At 52.5% G+C, this 20289-nt stretch overlaps 1 protein-coding gene across 1 annotated transcript in view; it reads left to right on the forward strand.

Moving 5' to 3' along the window:
- The window catches only part of CMIP (c-Maf inducing protein), a 235138-nt gene that overhangs the window by 167664 nt on the left and 47185 nt on the right, over positions 1-20289 (forward strand). The window contains exon 4 of the mRNA XM_032613238.1: positions 17494-17660. Within this exon, the coding sequence (XP_032469129.1) occupies positions 17494-17660 (167 nt within the window). The remainder of the gene's footprint in view (positions 1-17493; positions 17661-20289) is intronic.

Genomic DNA, 20289 nt, shown 5'->3' on the forward strand with positions numbered 1-20289 from the left:
ATTTCCCACTGTCCATAAACCTTTGTTAACACTTTTTAAGTTAAAAAAAAAAATGGAGCTATAATTGAGACATAACAAAATGCACACATTTATCTGTTGGGTCTGGTGAGTTTTGACTGTTGTAGTCACCTGAATCACCACCATCCAGGTTCCTGTCACCCAGGACAATTGCCTCCTGCCCCCTTTTCCAGCCAATCCCTCACTCCCCAGATATCCGCTGTCAGCATCTAAGACCAATGAGCTATGCATGTACTCGGTAATTCTATAAACTAAAATTCTAAAAACTATAGAAGGGTGTAAAATGCATAGTCTCTCCTCCCTCAACTCCACTTTCCCAAAGGCAGTCCTGTTAGTCTCAGGGGGCCCTTCAGAAGGTTTTATGAAAATTCCTTTTAAAACACCACACAGGTTTTATTATCCACACTGGGTGTTCCTTGGTCCTTTACCCTTTAATTACGTATCGTGCTTGAGCTCATACACGAGCTCATACACGAGCTCACACAGCACATTCAGATCTACGTCGTTTCTTTTTACGGTTTTGTAGTATTTCATTCAGACAAGCGTCAAGCCAGGTGGGCCTTTAGATCTTTCGGTTTTTACTGTTGAGAAGCTGAGTTTCTGCGGGAAAGGACAGGCATTGCTGAGTGCCCGCCGTCCACCGGCCAGAGGCAGTGAGAGGCACCTTGTACCTAATCCTCACCTCTTTGGATCCCTCTAACCATCCCACTCAAAAGGTCAAGAACATGGAGCCCAGGGGCCCCAGGTGGAATGACCTGTCCGGGCCGCAGGGCAGGAAGCAGGGGAGCTGGGTTTGCACCACGTCCCTGGGACCCCAGGCCTTTCCCTGCCCCCTGCTGCCCCAGCACCGGGCTTGGAGACATCAGACACCCCAGTGCCCCCTGCATGACGGCCTTCCCTGGGCCTCAGGAGGGACGGGTGGCAGCCGACTCTCCAAACAGGAAAGAAGGGCATTTGTGGGTTGTTTTTCTTTCCCAGGCGAGGAGGGGGACCGGGGCTTCAGCGTGTCGTCCCACGCGCCCTTCGACGGGGCTCATGAGTCCCCGCACCACACAAGGAAGTTTTCCACGTAAACGTTTTGCGGGTGAACTTGTTTTCAGCCCTTTAAGGCAAAAAGTTTTTTCTTCCTTTCTCTTTCTTCAAATAAGTCTTTAAAACATAAATGGGGGCTTCCCTGGTGGCGCAGTGGTTGAGAGTCCGCCTGCTGATGCAGGGGACATGGGTTCGTGCCCCGGTCCAGGAAGATCCCACGTGCCGTGGAGTGGCTGGGCCCCTGAGCCATGGCCGCTGAGCCTGCGCGTCCGGAGCCTGTGCTCTGCAACGGGAGAGGCCACAGCAGTGAGAGGCCCGCGTACCACAAAACAAACAAACAAACAAAAAACATAAATGGGAGGCAGTCTGTTGACCAGGAAGACCTTCTGTTCTACAGGAGTCTGCAGGTCCCTTCCGCAGCTGGGTGGTGGGCAGCAAGCCCCCCGAGCCGGGGATGCTGGGCAGCTCTCGGGGGGCCATGTGGGGGGCGAGGCCGGCCTCGGAGGGGAGGGTGGCCTGCCGTTCTGGGTTTGCCTCCAAGGCTCCTGCCCGCCTGTTGGCTCAGAGACAAGGCCAAACAGAGCCTCCGAAAAGAGCAGTGCCTGTCCCCACAGAAGGATTAGGTCCTCACCTCTCCCGGCAATCAGAAAATACCCAGCGGGCAGCCAACTCTCTGGATGGAAAGGGGTTTGGGAGAGAGGCTAATTGATCGGGAGACAAGGGTGGAAGTCCCATGGCCCTTGTCCCTCTGAGACCCCAAGGACGGTTTTGCAGAAGGCTCTGAAATGGACAGAGAGCCCGCCCCTGTCCAGGGTGCTAAAGCCACCCGGATGGAGCCTGCTGACCTTGGCGGCAGGAGGCCCCGGTGGTTTGTGTCCGGGTGGGAGCTGGAGAAACAGTGGGGACCAAGCAGATGCGTGGATAAGACCCTTTGGCAGAGTGGGCCGAATCTGCCCTCTGGGCGGGAACAGACGTCCGAGAGTGCGTGGACCCTGAAAAGCACCCCCAGGAGATCAAGGGCCAGCTCAGCCATGGCCGAAGGTGGCAGACTGGAGCAGACCATTGGCATCTGTTGACTCTCAAAGGCTTTGTCAGCACCTGCGTTGAACTTTCCATCAGGGATGGTCTTTATTTCCTCAGAGGCCTCTCTGTCACGATGGACCCCGGGGGTTCTGAACTGTAGCTCAGTGGTTCTCAAAGTGGGGTTCCCAGACCAGCAGCCTCAACGTAGCCTGGAAACTTACTAGGAATGCAGATCTTCTGTCTTATAAACTGGAAAGTGGGGGAGGAGAGGGTAGCAAGGTGTGTTTTCCATGCCGTCCACGTGATTCTGATACACAGTACAGTCAGAGAGCCACTGCAGTAGCTTAAAGAAAGGGGAAAGATGGGACTTCCCTGGTGGTCCAGTGGTAGAGAATCCGCCTTCCAATGAGGGGGGACGTGGGTTTGATCCCTGGTCGGGAAACTAAGATCCCACATGCCACGGGGCAACTAAGCCCGCACGCCTCAACTAGAGAGCCCGCGTGCCACGAACTACAGAGCCCACGTGCCCTGGAGCCCGTGCGCCACAACTAGAGAGAGAAAACCCGCACGGCACAACTAGGGAGAAGCTCGTGCGCCACAATGAGAGCCCGCGCACCGCAGCGAAAGACCCCGCGTGCCGCAACTAAGGCCCAGCGTGGCCAAAAAAGAAATAAACAAACAAATAAATAAAATTTTTAATAAAGAAGAAGGGGGAAAGAGCAGCAGACGTTTATTGAGTGCCGACTGTTTTCCAGCCACTTCATCTGCTGCCCTATTTTAGTCTATACAGAGTCCCTGGGAGATAGGATTGCGTCCCCATTTTGCAGACCCGAAAACTGACTCTCAGAGTAAATAACTTTCCCCTGTGTCTGAGCCAGAATTCAGACCCGGGCCTGAGCCTCCTCTGTGTCCCTTAGGCCCCGTTGCTGGGTCCCTCTCGGCTTGCGATCAAGCAGGAAGGGCTCTTGGATTGCTCTGCCAGCCTCTCCTCCACTTGTGCGGGCAACTCGGACTTGACCGCCGTGAATGCCTCCCAGGTCCCACCCCTGGACTCTGTCTTGACCATGCCCTGGGCCTGTCTGAGGGGCCTTCCTCGGCAAGGAAGGAACAGCCCCTGGTGCATCCTGCCTCCTCACAAGACCCCCGCTTGGGAAGGCAGGAGTACGCCCCACGCTGATTCAAGCACACCCTCATTGCCTGCCTGGGCACGCCCCTTTACATTCCGCTGCGGATGAATTAATTAGGGAACTGGACCCTTTTCCAGGGTGCTCATAAATTAAGGCGGCTTGTGGCAGGAGCCATGGCTCCAGCCCAGAGGCGGCAGCCCGACAAGGACTAGAGGCTTCCCACACAAAGGGGTGAACGGATCGGATGCCTTTGAAGTGCTGCGAGCAGTAGAAAAAGTTGTTAGTCAAATAAACAGCGGAGGCCCCTGTTGAGATACTACCGTCTGAAGCCAAGCCGGAGAACTCCTTATTTGGGGTAGAGGTTTCCCTTTATCCGACCCAAGGGCGACAGCCCTGTGCTGTCCTCTGCCCTTAAGCGCAGCCAAACCCGCTCGGGCCGGCCTCTCCCACACGGCAGAGGAAAAGCAGCCTCTGGTACCTTATTTGCATTTTTTTAATTTATTTGGTGAGTTGCTAGCCATCGGGGGTGTTTCCTCAGAAAACAGCCTTTCCTGCTATTGGTTAACAAGCGGGCCCCACTGTGCCCTTCAGGATGTGGTTCAGCTCTGCCCGGGGTTCCCAGCACCACTCACGTCATTGGCAAAATCATTACAGGAAAATAATAGGCTCTCCTTAAACATTCTGTTAAAGGTGGGGGTCTCACCCACACCTTGGGTCGAGTTTACAATTAAGGAGAATCAGGACACGTCTCGGGGTATGTGAGAGCCTGGGGGCGGGGTGGCTTTGATCTCGGGAACCATGGAAGTACGTGTTGGACCAAGGGGGCCGCCTCAGGGCAGGCAGTGGCCCCTGGAGAAGAGCTCTTTGACGCAGAGTGTCTGGTCAGGGACCCGGCTGTCTGGTCAGGGATGCTCCCGGTCACTGATGTATGGTGGTCACGGCGCCCGATGGCTGCTGCCAGAAAGACCTCCCAGAGGATCTGCACAGAAGGCTGAGGTCAGGCGAGAGGACTCCTGTTGGCTTGATTTTTCATTTTCTAAACGTATATGCTCCCTTTGCCCGGTGATATTTCAGGTGGCTTATAAAAACACACAGCATGGGAACATCTACACTGATTGACATGGGGCCACTTCCAGGTGTTAAGAGAGAAAAAGCAAGATGCAGAGATCCACGTATAATGTGATGCCCTTTTTGTAAAACAAAACAACAAAAGCTGAGGACCAAAGAAAATCTCTCTCTGTATTTGCATTTGATTAACGTATGGCCGTGGAGGAATATCTGAATTGATATGTACGGGGTGGGGGGGGGGGGTGGACAGACTATCGGGCTCACTGCCTGGTTTTGTAAATAAGAGGTTTGGGGGGACCCAGCCCCACCCATTTGTGCTACAACAGCAGAGTGTGGCCAGAAAAGCCTGTAATATTTATTACCTGACCCTTTTACAGAAAATGTTTGCCAACCATATGGTTTGTTTTTAGCATGGTTTCTGGGGTGGGGGAGATGCCGGGGAGGCAGAGGTGAGGTTAAAAAACAAGCCAACAGGGACTGCCCTGGTGGCGCAGTGGTTAAGAATCCACCTGCCAATGCAGGGGACACGGGTTCGAGCCCTGGTCCGGGAAGATCCCACATGCCGCGGAGCAACTAAGCCCGCGCACCACAGCTACTGAGCCTACGCTCTAGATTCCGCAAGCCACAACTACTGAGCCCACGTGCCACAACTACGGGAGCCCACGCGCCCAGAGCCTGTGCTCTGCAACAGGAGAAGCCACTGCAATGAGAAGCCCGCGCACCGCAACGAACAGTAGCCCCCGCTCGCCGCAACTAGAGAAAGCCCGCACGCAGCAACAAAGACCCAACGCAGCCAAAAATAAATTAAAAACAAAAAAGCCAACACGTGCGATATGGGCTAAATTTATGTACACTTTTATGGCAGGGGTATGCATGTGCACAGAAAGAGAATCTGTGGAGCGATGGTCACCCGCATACAGATGTGCAGGCGGTGAGCCCACACCTCGAGCTGTTGTGCACTTTATTACTCCCTTCCTGGACACCGTTCTGTACTATTCTGGTTTTCCAGTGAACACGTATCATTTCAAAAATGAAGTAATCCTGGGAATTTTCTTTCTTTTAAATTAAACGTATAATACACGGCTGTGGCTTCCTGCCACAGTTTGAAACATTTCAGGTAAAGCTGAAGCTCTTCCTCAGCCCCCTCTTTGGTCCTCCCCTCCCCACCCATATATGTGCCGCGTAGGCATGTAAATATATACATACACGTGTGTGTTTGCTTCTGCACTTAACACGGTTCGTGGGGGTGGAATCCGTGGCAGGTCTGTTGGCTTGCCTTTGTTCCTTTTAACGGCTGTCTGGTGTGATACTGCATGTGGCTGTAGTTTGTTGAGGCATTTCCCTATCGATGGGCATTTAGGGGTTTCTAGTCACCTTTATTTTTTCTCAGCAGTTAACTGTCTTTCATCGATGTCCTACTGACTGAGTAGCTACCAGTTATTGAGCATCTATAAGATTCAGCATGAAATATCACATTTCATCTTGTCAACAGCCGCAAGAGGCAGGCGCGACTATTATCCCCATTTTACAGATGAGGAAACTAAGGTTCAGACAGGTGATATGAGTTGCCTGAGGCTGCACAGCTTATTAGCAGCAGAAGTCCGAATGCAGAGGTGCGCCACTCTGCACACACCTGAGGGCCACAGCAGGGTCGTGACTGAGCCTCTGAGCACCCCAGGAGTTGACGGAGGTGGAGGCGTGTGAGCAAAGGCAGTGAGGGTGTAGCGCCAGGTGTGCTGAGCACGACTGGGGAGCCCCCAGCCTCCCTAGAGGGCTGCGACCAGGCCGGAAGGTGCGTGCAGCCCCGCCCTGGGCACTGCCCATTCCCCAGCCCCTGGGGTTAGGCCATGTGGAGACAGGAGAGCATTTCCAGAAGCTGAGAGCAGGTCCAGGGCTGTACCTATGTATGCAGCTCACGGTCTCTTCATTGACCATGACTCGGGACAATGAGGTGACCCTGAGGGGGGGTCCTGGTTCAGACAGCCGCTTTGACCCGGAGCAGGCTACTGTTGGGGTCTCGCGTCTGTACGGCGTGCAGGGGTCACATCTGCCACCGTGGACTGGACCCCCGGGGCTGACCTCTAGCTGCAGGCTCAAGTCACCTGGAGATTTAAGCGTTCAGTTCTGCGGCGCTCAGTGCGCTCACACCGTACAGCCACCTCCACCAGCCTTCTCTGGAACATTTCCATCTTGCACAACTGAAACTCCGTCCCTGTTGAACACGGACTCCCCCTCCCCCCTCCCCCAGCTCCTGGCAACCCGCGTTCTACGTTCTGTCTACTTTCTGTCGCTATGAATCGGACGACTCTAGGTATTGCCTCCTGTGAACGGAACCTACAGTGTCTGTCTTTTTGTGACTGGCTTTTATTTCACTTGCGTGATGTGCTCAAGGTTCACCCATGTTGTGGCAGGTGTCAGAATCCCCTTCCTTTTCATGGCTGAATAATCCATTGTATCCATAGCCAACACTTGTTTATCCATTCATCTGTCGATGGGCACTTGAGTTGCCTCCCCCTTTTGGCAATTGTGAATAATGTTGTTGCGCCCATTGGTGTTCAGATGTACTTTAAAATATACCAGTGACCAAAGAACCAGCTGCCTCGGCTCCGCCCTGCCCACAGCAGCCGCCGGGTGAGATTGGCCTTGGGTTGGACTCGGTTATTGGAATGTTGTTAAGCCTCCCAAATGGTTCTTATGCGTAGCCAGGATTGAGAACCCTGAGACACTCGTTCTGGGATGAGTTTAGCGCAGTGCCCGGCTGTAGGAAACCCTGGGCTGTCAGCTGGCGTAATGGGGGTTGCCAACCATGGGCAGATGTGTAACCCTCATAAAAGGAAAGAGAGGGCTTCCCTGGTGGCGCAGTGGTTGAGAGTCCGCCTGCCGATGCAGGGGACGCGGGTTCGTGCCCCGGTCCGGGAAGATCCCACATGCTGCAGAGCGGCTCGGCCCGTGAGCCATGGCCGCTGAGCCTGCGCTCCGCAACGGGAGAGGCCACAGCAGTGAGAGGCCCGCGTACCGCAAAAAAAAAAAAAAAAAAAAAAAAAAAAAGAAAGAGAAATGCTGGAGAGGGTGTGGAGAAAAGGGAAGCTTCCTACACTCTTGGTGGAAACGTAAATTGGTACAGCCAGTATGGAGAACAGTATGAGGGTTCCTCAAAAAACTAAAAATAGAACCACCAATGATCCAGCGATCCCACTCCAGGGCATATATCCGGAAAAGACGAAAACTCTAATTAGAAAAAATACATGCACCCCAATGTTCATGGCAGCACTGTTTACAATAGCCGAGACAAGGAAGCAACCTCAACGTCCATTGACAGAGGAATGGATAAAGAAGATGTGATACATATATACAATGGAATATCCCTCAGCCATAAAAACAAATGAAATAATGTCACTTGCAGCAACATAGATGGACCTAGAGATCATCATAGTAAGTGAAGTAAGTCAGACAGGGAAAGACAGATAGCATACGATATTACTTATATCTGGAATCTTAAAAAAAAAAAGATACAAATAAACTTATTTACAAAACAGAAACAGACTCACAGACATGGTTACCACAGGGAAAGGGGTGGGGAGGATAAATTGGGAATTTGGGATTAACATATACACATTACTATATAAAAAATAAATAAACAAGGACCTACTGTATAGCACAGGGAACTATATTCAATATCTCGTAATAACCTATAATGGAAAAGAATCTGGAAATATATATATATATTATATATATATATAACTGAATCACTTTGCTATACACCTGAAACATTCTAAATCAACTATACTTCAATTTAAAAAAAAAAAATAAAAGGAAAGCGGGCTGTGTTTGCTCTGAGCCAGAGCCCACCTCATGACTCTTTGCAGAGGACGCTAAGCCAGCCCTGTGCTGACGTCCTCCCGAATCCTCCTTGGAATTCCCTCTGCAGCTTCTCTGGGTGTCCAGGCGGCTCCTCATGGCATTAGTGACGGTGGAGGCGCCCAGGTGTGCAGGCAGCACGGGACCAGGGGCTTCTGCGCTCCGGTGATGGGCTGGAGGAGACGTCAAGCGTGGACGCCAGCTTTTCCAACCCCGAGGGAACAAGAGGAGACAGGAGGTCAGGTCTTCCCCAGCAAGAGAAAACCTAACCGATCCCAAGCCGAGGGTAAGCTGGGAGAAGCCGCTGAGAGCAGGGGCCCCGGCTGCCACCTCCATAAAATAAAAGGATGGGAAGGGTCAGCTCGAAGGGCTGAAGCGGACCAGCAGGGTGACCGGGAGCCAGGCTCCCTGGGGTCTGCCTTGCTTTGCTGCTCACCAGCTGTGTGGGTTTCCCATAACAAAGTACCACAAACTGGGTGGCTGAAAACAACAGAAATGTAACCGCTCACAGTTCTGGGGCCAGAGGTCCAAAATCAAGGTGTTGGCAGGGCCATGCTCCCTCCAGAGACTCTAAGGGAGGTTCCCTCCCGGCCTCTTGCAGCTTCTGGTGGTTGCTACACTCCTTGGCGTTCCTTGGCTGGTAGAGGCGTTGCTTCAGTCTCTGCCTCCACCTTCACCTAACTTCTCTCCCTGTGTATGTGTGTGTCTTCCCCTGGCCTTTTTATAAGGACCCACCCTAATCCAGCATGACCTCACCTTCACTTGATGGCATCTGTAAAGACCTATTTCCAAATAAGGTCACATCCACAGATACCAGCGGTTATAGGACTTGGACATACCATTTTGGGGAACATAGCTCGCAACACCAGCTGTGTGACCGCAGGCAAGGTATCACTCCCTCACTGCCCCCTTCTCTGTATCATGGGGACAGAGCAAGCATGCCTCCTAGGGAGGAACAGACGAGGCACCTGGGGTTGGGTTCAAGAGCATCTCTCTTATCTGGAAACTACTGGAAAGTGCAGACTCCCAGGCCCCATCCAGCTCTACCGAGTTAGAATCTGCCTTTTAACAAGCTCCCCCTGCAGGTAGTTCATGTGTTTGCTGTGGGCTGGGAGGGTTAAAGGATTCGGTGTAGTAGCTGACGACAGTGGAAGCCCTTCCTACATGTTGGCCGTTATTTCTTTCTTTCTTTTAAAGAACAGGTGTCATTTTTTAAATTTTATTTATTTTTGGCTGTGTTGGGTCTTTGTTGCTGCACGCAGTCTTTCTCTAGTTGTGGCGAGCGGGGACTGCTCTTTGTTGCAGGGCTTCTCTTTGGTGCGCGGGCTTCTCACTGCGGTGGCTTCTCTTGTGGAGCATGGGCTTAGTTGCTCCGCAGCATGTGGGATCTTCCCAGACCAGGGCTCGAACCTGTGTCACCTGCATTGGCAGGCGGATTCTTAACCACTGTGCCACCAGGGAAGCCCAACCATTATTTCTGATTCTTATTCTCCTCCCTTTGACAAATACTGAGAGCACCTTCCATGTGCCCTCAGCCATTCCAGCCACCACACAGAACAGTAAAGAAACAGACAAGGCATTATCCCTGTCCCCAAGGAGCCAGAGCTCAGTGAGGAAAACCACCACCTAGAATTTTCTCAGTGCAGTCAGTCAGATCCGTGGGATGATTGGATTTTGCCAAGGTTGCAGCAGGCCCCAAGAGCCAGGTAGGATGTGGTACCCAGCTGCAAGCCTGGCACCAAGACCAGTACATCTCCTCACCAGCCAGATGCATGGTTGCCCAGGCAACCAGGCGATGCTCCAGAGACGATGAGCGGGACACTGTGCCCGAGGTTCTGCTGTTTCCTTGGAAGCAGTAATGACTGCAGGAAGACCGTCTCCAGTGGGCACTTAGGGGGCAGAGTGCCATGCTCTTCCCCTTTTTTCAAACAAATTGCCCATCTCCCCAGGACCCGGCTTTCCAGGCAGAGGTCATCCAGACGCCCAGCTGCAGCCAGTCTGGAACTGCCCCTGGGCTCAGCCTTCCAATTTAAAGGGCTTCTTGTTCATTTCAGCAGGAGGCAGCAGCATCCATCAAGGCAGAGAAAGCACTCAGGTGTGCCTCTCAGAGTGGCACGGTGGTCGGGGACTCAGGATCGGGCTCGACCTGGGTCCCAGCTCCAGCTCTGGCTCTTACTAGCTCCTTGACTTAACCTCTCTCAGCCTCAGACTTCTTATCTGTAAAATGAAGCTAATTATACTGCTCCCACTGTCGGGTCGTCGTGAGAATTTTTATAAGTGTGCCCCCAGAAGCGCACTGGGTTGGCAGAGGTGGTGAGTTACCTGGCACACACATCCATAGCCCCAGGTGAGTCTTGAAGGAATGAGGAGGTCACAGGCCCCCCTGTCTAGGAATCAGGGAAGCCAAAGAAGTCAACCACTTGGTCATTCTCCCTGGGTGTGCAAAGGACATCTGGGGACAGCCCCTGCAGGCCTTGGAGGGAAAGTTGGAGGAGATGGGCAGCGTGCCGCTCACATACTGGCCCCAGCAAATAGGCGTTGCCAGAGTGACGGGAGAGGCAACGAGCACGTCACTGGTCCTCTGGGGCATGCTAAGACTTTAGGACAGCCTGCCCAATAGAACTTTCTGCAGTGATGAAAATGTTCTCTATTTGCACTGTCCAGTGTGGCAGCCTCTAGCCACGTGTGGCCGTCCAGCCGCTGGAATGCGGCTAGTGGGACTGAGGCGCTGAATTTTCAGTTGTATTTCATTTTAATTAGGTTCAGTGTAAGTAGCCACACGGGACTGCTGGCTGTCGTGCCGGGCAGCACAGCTTTGGGACACCCCCTGGAAAGAAGTTGTCACAGCCAGCCCAGCTCCCGCCGGGCTCCTTTCTCTCATTGGCTCCAGGAGCGCCCTCTCCTTTAACGACGGGTGGGGGGAGCATGCGTGCTTGCGTGAGCCCGAGCTTCGGAGGCTGCAGCTAGCGGCAGAGCAACCGCCCCGTCAGCGGGAGGCGTGGTGCCCGCACATTCTGAGTCACACCTCTCCTGGAGAGGGGCGCCTGCCCGGGGCCGGCTTGTCTCCCGTGGAGGAGCCGACGGGCTCCACTTTCCCAGGCCGGAGAACCCGGGCGTCTGTGGTTGACTCTGCGGTGTAGCAGCATTTGCTGGAGAGATGGCGGATGTTGCCCAGGTAACGCCCCCTTCCTGATAAGCAGAGGGCGAAGACTGCAGTGGAGGAGCCGCTGGCTCTTCCTGCTGGCTCTGTTGTTTCGGGAGCGGGTGGGGCTTAGTCACAGATGCCGGGAGCCCTCCTGAGTCCTGCCTGCTCTGGATCACTCACCCACAGGACTTGGTGGGTGATAAGAATGAGCGCTGCTGTTTTGCGAGGAACAGGGCTAAGTGTTTATACATATCATCTCATGGAATGGGCATGGCAAGCCTTTGATAGTGGTTGTTCTCATCCCACGTTGCAGACGAGGAAAGTAGGGTGTCAGTAATACGCTGTAAGTTCCACGAGCACTGGGATCTGTCTGCTTTGCTCACCACTGGTATCCTTAGGACTTAACTCAGTACTTGCCACACCATACTAGACGGTTCCCAGTAACTGTTATTGGATGATTAGATAAATGGATGGATGGATGAGTGGATGGATGGATGGATAAGTGAATAGGTGGATGGGTAGATGAAGTAGAGCTTAGCTTTGAACTGAATTCTGCTGATTGCAAAACCTGCACTCTTAACCACGAAGCCATACTGCCTCTGACTTTTTTTTTTTTGATGTCCTCCACCTACCTGGGTTGGGATTTTTTTCTTTAACACCTTAATGAAGGTGTAATTTACATGGCATAAAATTCACGTATTGTAAGTGAATGATTCAATGATTTTAGTAGATTTATACGGTTATGCGACCATCACAATGCAGTTTTAGAGTATTTCCATCATCTAAAAATGCCCTCATATCTGTTTGCAGCCTAATAATCCCTGTTGCCACCTCCCAACCCCAGGCAATAACCGTTCCACTTTCTGTCTCTCTAAATTTGCCTTTTCTAGACGTTTCCTATAAAAGGAATCCTCCAGTAAGTCTGTTGCATCTGGCTTCTTTCACGTAGCGTATTTGTGAGATTCATCCATATTTGCAGCACATATGAGTGTTTCCATCCTTTTTACTGCCAAGTACTATTCCATTGTCTGGATATACCATGTCTTGCTTATCCATTCATCAGCTAATGGACATGTGGGTTGTTTCCACTTTGGAGCTGTTATGAATAGTGCTGCTATGGACATTCACGTGCATGTCTTTATGTAGAGTCTCTTTTTCTCTTGAGTAGATTTCTAGGAACAGAGTTCCTGGGTCATGTGATAAATTTACGTTTAATGATTTAAGAAACTGTCAACCTGTTTTCCAGTGGTGCTGTACTGATTTACATTCCCAGCAGCAATGCACAAGGATCCCATTTTCTCCTCATCCTTGTCAACACTTGGAGATACCTGTCTTTTGGTTCCAGCCAGCCTAGTGGGTGTGGAGCAGTATCTCGTTATGGTTTGAACCTGTGCTCCCCTGATGGCCCCTGATCTTGAGCTGCGTTGTGCTGTTACTCCTTGGCTGGGTGTGGTTTGACCTTTCCAGCCATGGGTTAGCACACTTTTTCTTTAAAGGTCCAGACAGCAAATGTTTGGGGCTTTGTGGGCTACATTTGATTCTGTTGTGTATTCTTTTTTGTTGTTGGTTTTTTCCCCTTAACAACCCTTAAAAAAAAAAAATGTGAGACTATTCTTGGCTTTCTTACACAAAAACAAGCAGGGAGACAGTTCCGAGGTTCCTGTCAAAGGAATCCAGCAGCCCATCCGCTCCAGACACGGCAAGCGGTCACCCGCCCCTTCTGGTGACATGGGCTTAGTGGAGGGACCATAGGGCAAAGCTGAGGGCCGGGCTTCTGGGTGTCAGGGTTCCAGAGGCATCCCCAGCCCAGTCCCACCGTGATTCATCACGAGATGAGCTCAGCAGAGCTCCTGGGATGAAATGTGCTGATCTGTCACCCAAGGCAGAGTGACTAGGCCCCCACGGTCCTGGGCAGGCCTCCCTCTGTCCTGTGGCTGCCCTGTGCCAGGGCTCAGAGCCTCTTCCGGGCGCCAGCCACCTGCCCACACCCCATGACCACGGTGTCACAGCTGCACTGCCCCCCTGCTGCTCCCACCAGCTCTCAGAGCCTTGGAGACGTGTTCTAGCCCTCATCCCAGACCATCAAGCGTTCTTGCAGCCTTCCTCTCGGTGTCTCTTGGTGAATCTGCGCCTCCTCTCCATCATCTGCACTGGCCCTGACCCATGTAATGGAAAGAGGGAGACCTCTGGGGTCCACCAGAGCCGGTGTGTACTTGTGAATTGCCCCTTTCTAGCTGTGTGACCTTGGGCAAGTCATGTCACCTCCCGGCCCTGGTAGTCTTGTGTGTAAACAGGAAACTAGAGCCTGGGGCAGAAGCTGCAGACGCCCTACCTCTTGGCATGAAGACTGTAAACACGGTGACTCTGCCCTGGAGGCACGTCTTTTCCTGGTTGTGGGAGCATTTTGGCCTGGGCACAGGGCAGCCAGAAGTCCAGGAAGTTGGTGGGTAAACAGGGCCGCTTCCTTGCTCCTTGGGTGGGTCAACTCTAGGGCGTGATCCACACTGTCTCCCAGAGGCCCCCTCAGGACTCAGCCTCGTCCCCACAGTGGTGGCGTTGCCTGTTGCCCAGTCCTAACACTTGATGATGCTCTGGCGGTGACTGACGGCCTTCTTCTCCCAGTCTCACTCTCACCCCTGCACTGATGTGTCCTCCATCACCTCCCCAGTAAATAAACCATCTGCGCTCGGGTCCTCATCTGCGGTTCTGCTCCCAGGGCCTATGGCAGGTCCCCAGCTCCTGGGGTTACTGTGAGGGTGGAGTGAGATGATGCCCCGAAGTGCTCTGCACAGTGCCTTGCGGGTCGTTTAAACGTTAGCCCTTGTCAAGCCCCTGGGAACTTCTTAGGTCTTGAGTGCAGCCTCTGTGACCACTCTCATTGGGACGCTCCTTAAGCAGGGGCTCGTGGGAAAGCTGTTGACGTCCGCGGGCCTGTCAGGGGGGCTGTTGTCTGTGAGCCCGAGGCTGGCGCGCCCGTGAAGGGGCTCGCTGGGGCAGGCGGCGCCCGACGGGCCCTCTCACCTGGGCCTCACTGTCTCGGCGACATCGAGTGGTGGGTCCCTGAGGACTTAGGGGCCGAACTCGCGGCCGCCACCCCCACGGGCGAAGTTTAACCGAGGGCCAGCTGGAACAGTGTTCACCAAAGGTTAATGATGGCTCTTTCTAGGTTGTGGGATTTTCAAGACCTTTTTCCATTTATCCTCCCATTTGTGCTTTTTCAGTGTGGTTTACATTTCTTACAATGAGCATGCCTCGTTTTCACAAAAAGAGTGAAGTCATTTTTTCTTTCAAAAGTAAACAACTTGCAGCCGATTACGAGAGAGGGCGCTTAAAGTGCAGACCATATTCCCAGTCTAGAATCTGCTGTGGGAATGCACAGCTGTGCGTCCTGTTGGTTTTCTTTGGGGGCTGAATATACGGTGAGTTTCTGTGACCATTTCATGGTCATTTAAAATTAAACAATTCTCTGGGCCCAGAACAGAACCGCAGTGTCTAGGACTCAAAGGAGCGTTCATCTTCGGGGATGGGCCGGGTTCTTGCCTTGGGAAGTGTCTCTACCGCTTCAGACTTCGGGCACTTTGAATTTGTATAGACATGGTCATGCTCCTGGCTCACAACACCAGTCAGGTAACTGGGACTGAGGCTGGTTACGGTCCCAGGGGAGCCTCAAGAGGCTGGGTGCGCCTCATCATGAAAGTCACGGAGTTCAGCAAATACTGCTTGTCACCATCGTCTCCATCAACAGTGTATTTATTATTCACTGAACACCCACCCCCAACAGGAGTTACCATGCGTTTCTTCCAGCCCTTATAGGATCTAAAATGATGGACAAGTAAACGTTTCTACTCTTTCCCATTCCCTACTTGACGAAAACTGTGCTGTCTTCACGTCAAAAGCTTGGAGATTGTACAGCCACTATGGAGAAACAGTATGGAGGTTCCTTAAAAAACTACAAATAGAACTACCATATGACCCAGCAATCCCACTACTGGGCATATACCCTGAGAAAACCATAATTCAAAAAGAGTCATGTACCACAATGTTCACTGCAGCTCTGTTTACAATAGCCAGGACACGGAAGCAACCTAAGTGTCCACTGAAAGGTGAATGGATAAAGAAGATGTGGCACATATATCCAATGGGATATTACTCAGCCATAAAAAGAAATGAAATTGAGTTATTTGTACTGAGGTGGATGGACCTAGAGTCTGTCATACAGAGTGAAGTAAGTCAGAAGGAGAAAGACAAATACCGTATGCTAACACATATATATGGAATTTAAGAAAAATAAATGTCATGAAGAACGTAGGGGTAAGACAGGAATAAAGACACAGACCTACTAGAGAATGGACTTGAGGATATGGGGAGGGGGAAGGGTAAGCTGTGACAAAGTGAGAGAGTGGCATGGACATATATACGCTACAAACGTAAAATAGATAGCTAGTAGGAAGCAGCTGCATAGCACAGGGAGATCAGCTCGGTGCTTTGTGACCATCTAGAGGGGTGGGATAGGGAGGGTGGGAGGGAGGGAGACGCAAGAGGGAAGAGATATGGGAACATATGTATATGTATAACTGATTCACTTCGTTATAAAGCAGAAACTAACACACCATTGTAAAGCAATTATACTCCAATAAAGATGTAAAAAAAAAAAAAAAAAAAAGCTGGAGAGAGGGAGGGAGGCAGTGGGGCCGGCAGAGTGTGTGGGAGGAGGGAGAGGCAGACTACGGAGATTGACATAAGAAAGATCTGGGATGACTATGGGAAATAAACTTAGGTGTAGTTAACTAAGTGGGTGATGGTGGTGGCGCAGGGGTATGGTTAGCAAATAAGAGGCTCCAGAACATCATGCAGTGTGGGAAAAACATGGGAGAAAAAAATGGGGTGCTGTCCGGATCACTGAGGGTTGTCCATTTCATTCCTTTAAAGTTTTTCAGAAGAGGCAGGTTGAGTATCGCGAGTTCCCTTTGGGTTATGTGGTTGTGCTGTTTGGACTACGCTTTTGACTCTAACTCCTTACAGAGAGGGGACCACCTGGGTCCAGGATTTATAAGGGTTCCGCATTGGAAGAGGCCACAGGGTATTTTCATGCATAATTTACAGAACACGAGGCTGAGGCTCCGTAGGTGAAATACTTTATGGGAAGAACCAGGCCTGTCTGATCCTACAGTCGACCACCTGTTCCACCACCACGTCTCAGCACAGAGAACTACCCAGTTGGATGCAGAATTTGTCCCCCAAATGCTTCATTTTAGGCCTTGGCTTCCAAGACCCTTTGTAATTCTTAACTCAGAAACTAAGTGGTCGGGGAGACACTGGTGGCCTACAAGCTTCTCTTTGAGCCTTGGGGCCAGTGGGGGACCCTCACCTCCTCCTGCCCTCATTCAGACTTTGGTTCGGAGATTGTGACATGTCACCCAGCTGGCTGCTGGCTCAGTGACATTAAAATTAGGTTTTCCCCAAGGAGCAGAGAGCACTTAATGAAGTTTATCCAGTTAGAGACAGAGATGCACAGGCAAGCCAGGCGGCAGTGGGGCAGGCCACTGCGGAGCCGGGGGAGCGCAGGCTGGGACCTCGGCCTCAGAGAGGGCTTCTGTTTCCATGATGTCAGAGGGCGGAACCAGCCCGGCCTCATATGGACAGAGCCGCGGCCACTGCCCCAGCCGCTCGCCAGCTTTGGATGCGGAGGTGAGAACGCACCCATCTTAACTCCCCAGGTGGAAGCTGAGGACCATTCTGGGCTCGGTCCCCACCTGGCTGGAGCTGAATTCCAGGCCCCAAGCCTGTCTGTCAGGTTTCCCAGCTGAGCACAGTCTCCAAGGGGACCTCTTAGGGTCAGGGTGAGCAGAAACAGTGCCTCCAATGCAAAGAAAGTGCCTTTGTGGACCCGGAATGCTTCCCCTCCTATTGCGTTTGAATACTTGGGGAACAAGTTTGGCAAAAGATATAACCTGAAGGATAAATAGCTTCATCTTTTTTTTTTTATGTCATTGGAAAAGGAGTGGAAATTACTAGCGTTCAGGAGGCCTGGCTATCTGCAAATGCAGCCTTCGACTTGGGGCAAGACTGTCCCTTCTTCGGGGGTCGGATTCTGATGGGGCGGGGAGGGGTCCAGACGTGGGGCCTTTCACATCCAGTACATCTGATTCTTTTGATCGTCTTGTATATTCCACCCCTGGCCTGTTAATAACACGTGTGGGTCTCTTTTTCTCTCCCAACCAGAAAAAGATTTACAAATACAAGAAAGTCCTGAGTAACCCAAGCCGTTGGGAAGTCGTCTTGAAGGAGATCCGAACTCTGGTGGACATGGCCCTGACGTCCCCGCTGCAGGATGACTCCATCAACCAAGCCCCACTGGAAATCGTCTCGAAACTGCTCTCAGAGGTAACGCTTCCCCTTGGCTTGATTTCGCACTGTGCCATCCCATTCCCCACCCACGCAGCCCCCGCCACTTTGAAGTCGGCTTCCTTTACACCTGCTGAGTACCGCCCTGTACCAAGCAGCAGAATCGAATTTGAGTCTGTGTTGTCTCCCTTTTGCGGGAGGAGGTGAGCGGTCCCCCAGCGACACGAGGGAGTTGAGAAGGAGGTTTGCCCCCGGTGCTTCCAGCTGAGCTGTCCAGGGACGACGGTAGAGTGGTTGCCTCCCTGTTGTGCCCCAAGACTGGATTCGAGGGAGGACATGGTGGGTGTTGCTCTTGGGCCGAGCTGGGCTGGCGATGGTGATGATGGCAGCTGCTTTCAGAATTCTCTAGTTCGTTCCTGAGCGGGAACACGTCCGTGAAGCCCCCAGACTGCCCTTCCTATACCCATGGCGTTGGTCCGCCTCCGTCTCCCCCCGCCCCGTCCCCCGCCAGCACTGGAGGTCCAGGCAGACATGGCTTTCCGCTCTAATCATCCCTCGCAGCCCATAGCTGTCCTTCAACTCACACAGGATATTAAAAGTCGAGAGATTTCACCACAAAATAGGAATTTCCAGGTTCTCTTTAAAAACGGTCGGAAAATCCAGCAGCACTTTGCAGCTCGCTGCTTAGGGCCGCCCATCTGAGCCGTCGGCTTTGCCAGGCAGCCCCACATTTTGAGTGTGTGCCGTGTGCCAGGCGCTGTTCTGCGCACTTGGATGAAGATGGTCCCCTGCCCTCCTAGAGCTTACATTCTGGCAGGAAAGACAGGGGGACCTGAGGCTTTAATCCGTCAGTTAGGCTGCCCGATGGAGGGCGAGGGGTGCTCGGAAACATCTCTCTGTTTACTGTGCTCCAGTGCTATTTTAAGCACTTGACAGATATTAATACTTCTCTCATTTATTTGCCTGCCTGGCCCTCTAGGGACACTGGGGTTGATGACTCCTGGTTTCAGCTATGCGTGGCCAGCAGAGCTATCTCTCTGCCCCTCTCCCCAGGGAGCGTCCCCTGCTTCTCTGGCTTGCCCCCGGTGCCCTTGATGGCTTCTCCCACCACCCCCTCCTCGGACTCCGGCACAAGTTCCCTGCTACCTAGAACCTCCGCTTTCTCTGCAGACCCAGGCTGGTCACTGCCCGTTGGTCCAGGAAACTGGCCCAGGCCTTCCATGTCTGCTGAATAGAGAGGGTCCCTCGCCCTGGGAGGAGGTGGGAGCGAGAGGTAGAAAGTGGGTGGCAAAGGAGCAGAGGACGTGTCTGTCCTCGGGTGGGAGACCAGCCTCGTCCCACAGAAGAGTAAAGACCCTGGCTCTGAAATGAATCACGGTCAAGGTCTGGGATTTGAGGCCTGTGCCGTACACCCGGCCTCGAGTCCAGGCTTCCCACCTGAGCGGGAAGGGCTTGTCGGCAGGCCCGGGACTGGCTTCTCATCTGGAGAAGGGGAAGCAGCTCGCCCTCAGGAAGCACCTGCTACGTGCTGGGCAGGCGCCGGGTGCCACGCACACAGCATCCCATCTAATCCTCACGCTCCCCGAGAGACAGCCCTTGCTGTCTCCATTTCACAGATGGGAACGCTGAGGCCCAGAGATACCGAGTGACCTGCCGAGAAAGCAGTGGGGCCAGAAGTTTCACCTTAAGGCTGTCTAGCTCTTACTGCAGAGCTGCACCGCCCACCCCATCAACCCCTCCAGTCTCAGCCGCCATCACACCGTCATTAAATCAGGCTTGTCATCAGGACGAAGGAGAAGGTGGCAGATGACACTGTGGCCGACCGCTGGTGGGATCTCTTGCCCGTCTCAGATATGTTTCATGCATCACTTCTGAGGCTTTAGATCAAGGATCTCAAAGTCAGGTGATCCCAAGCGCTAGGGTAGAGAGACAGAGGCATTTAAAGGAAATATAAGGAGGAAGCTTGGATTTGCTATGCACCAACTGTGAGTCAGGCAAGGGGTCCGTGTTATCCCCAATTTACTGCTAAGAGCTGCTGTTTGCGAGGGACAGAGCTGGGACCGCAGCCCAGGTGGCATCCCCTCCAGTGAGGCTAACGCCTCTCCGAGCGATGCTGACGTTTTCTGAACACGTTCTCTGTGGCGATCACAGAGCCGTTTTACATTTCTCCCAGCGACCCTGCAAGGTAAGTATTAAAACATACGGAAATGTAAACAGAGGCTCCAAGGGGTTAAGTCGCCTGCCCAAGGTCACTTGGATGAGGGGTAGGCAGGACCCAGGCCCAGGTCTGCCCAACTGCCAAAGCTAATGTGACATTACCTGAATTGGTAGAGACTTTTTCATGAGTGAGGGACCCAAGCCACCAAGGGACGGCAGTTAAGAGCAGGTGTGCAGAGTGAGGAAGGACCCGGTTCTCCTCTCAGGAGCTCCCTGGCCTTGCTCAGGTTACTGGATCGCTCAGTGCTGTTTTCATCTATGGAGTTGGGGCTAAGATTAGCAACCTGTTTCACAGAACTAGGGATTGGATGCTCTAATATGTATACAGTGCCTGGCACTGTGCCCTGATGTATAGGGACCAATTGATAACAGGTCACATTTTCTGTTATCGTGGGAGATGGCTGTGAACTTGACCTTCAGCACCTCAACTAGATGTCTAGAGGGGAATGGGTGGAA

This window comes from Phocoena sinus, chromosome 19 (assembly GCF_008692025.1).
Source record: "Phocoena sinus isolate mPhoSin1 chromosome 19, mPhoSin1.pri, whole genome shotgun sequence".
In the NCBI taxonomy this organism is placed as follows: Eukaryota; Metazoa; Chordata; class Mammalia; order Artiodactyla; family Phocoenidae; genus Phocoena; species Phocoena sinus.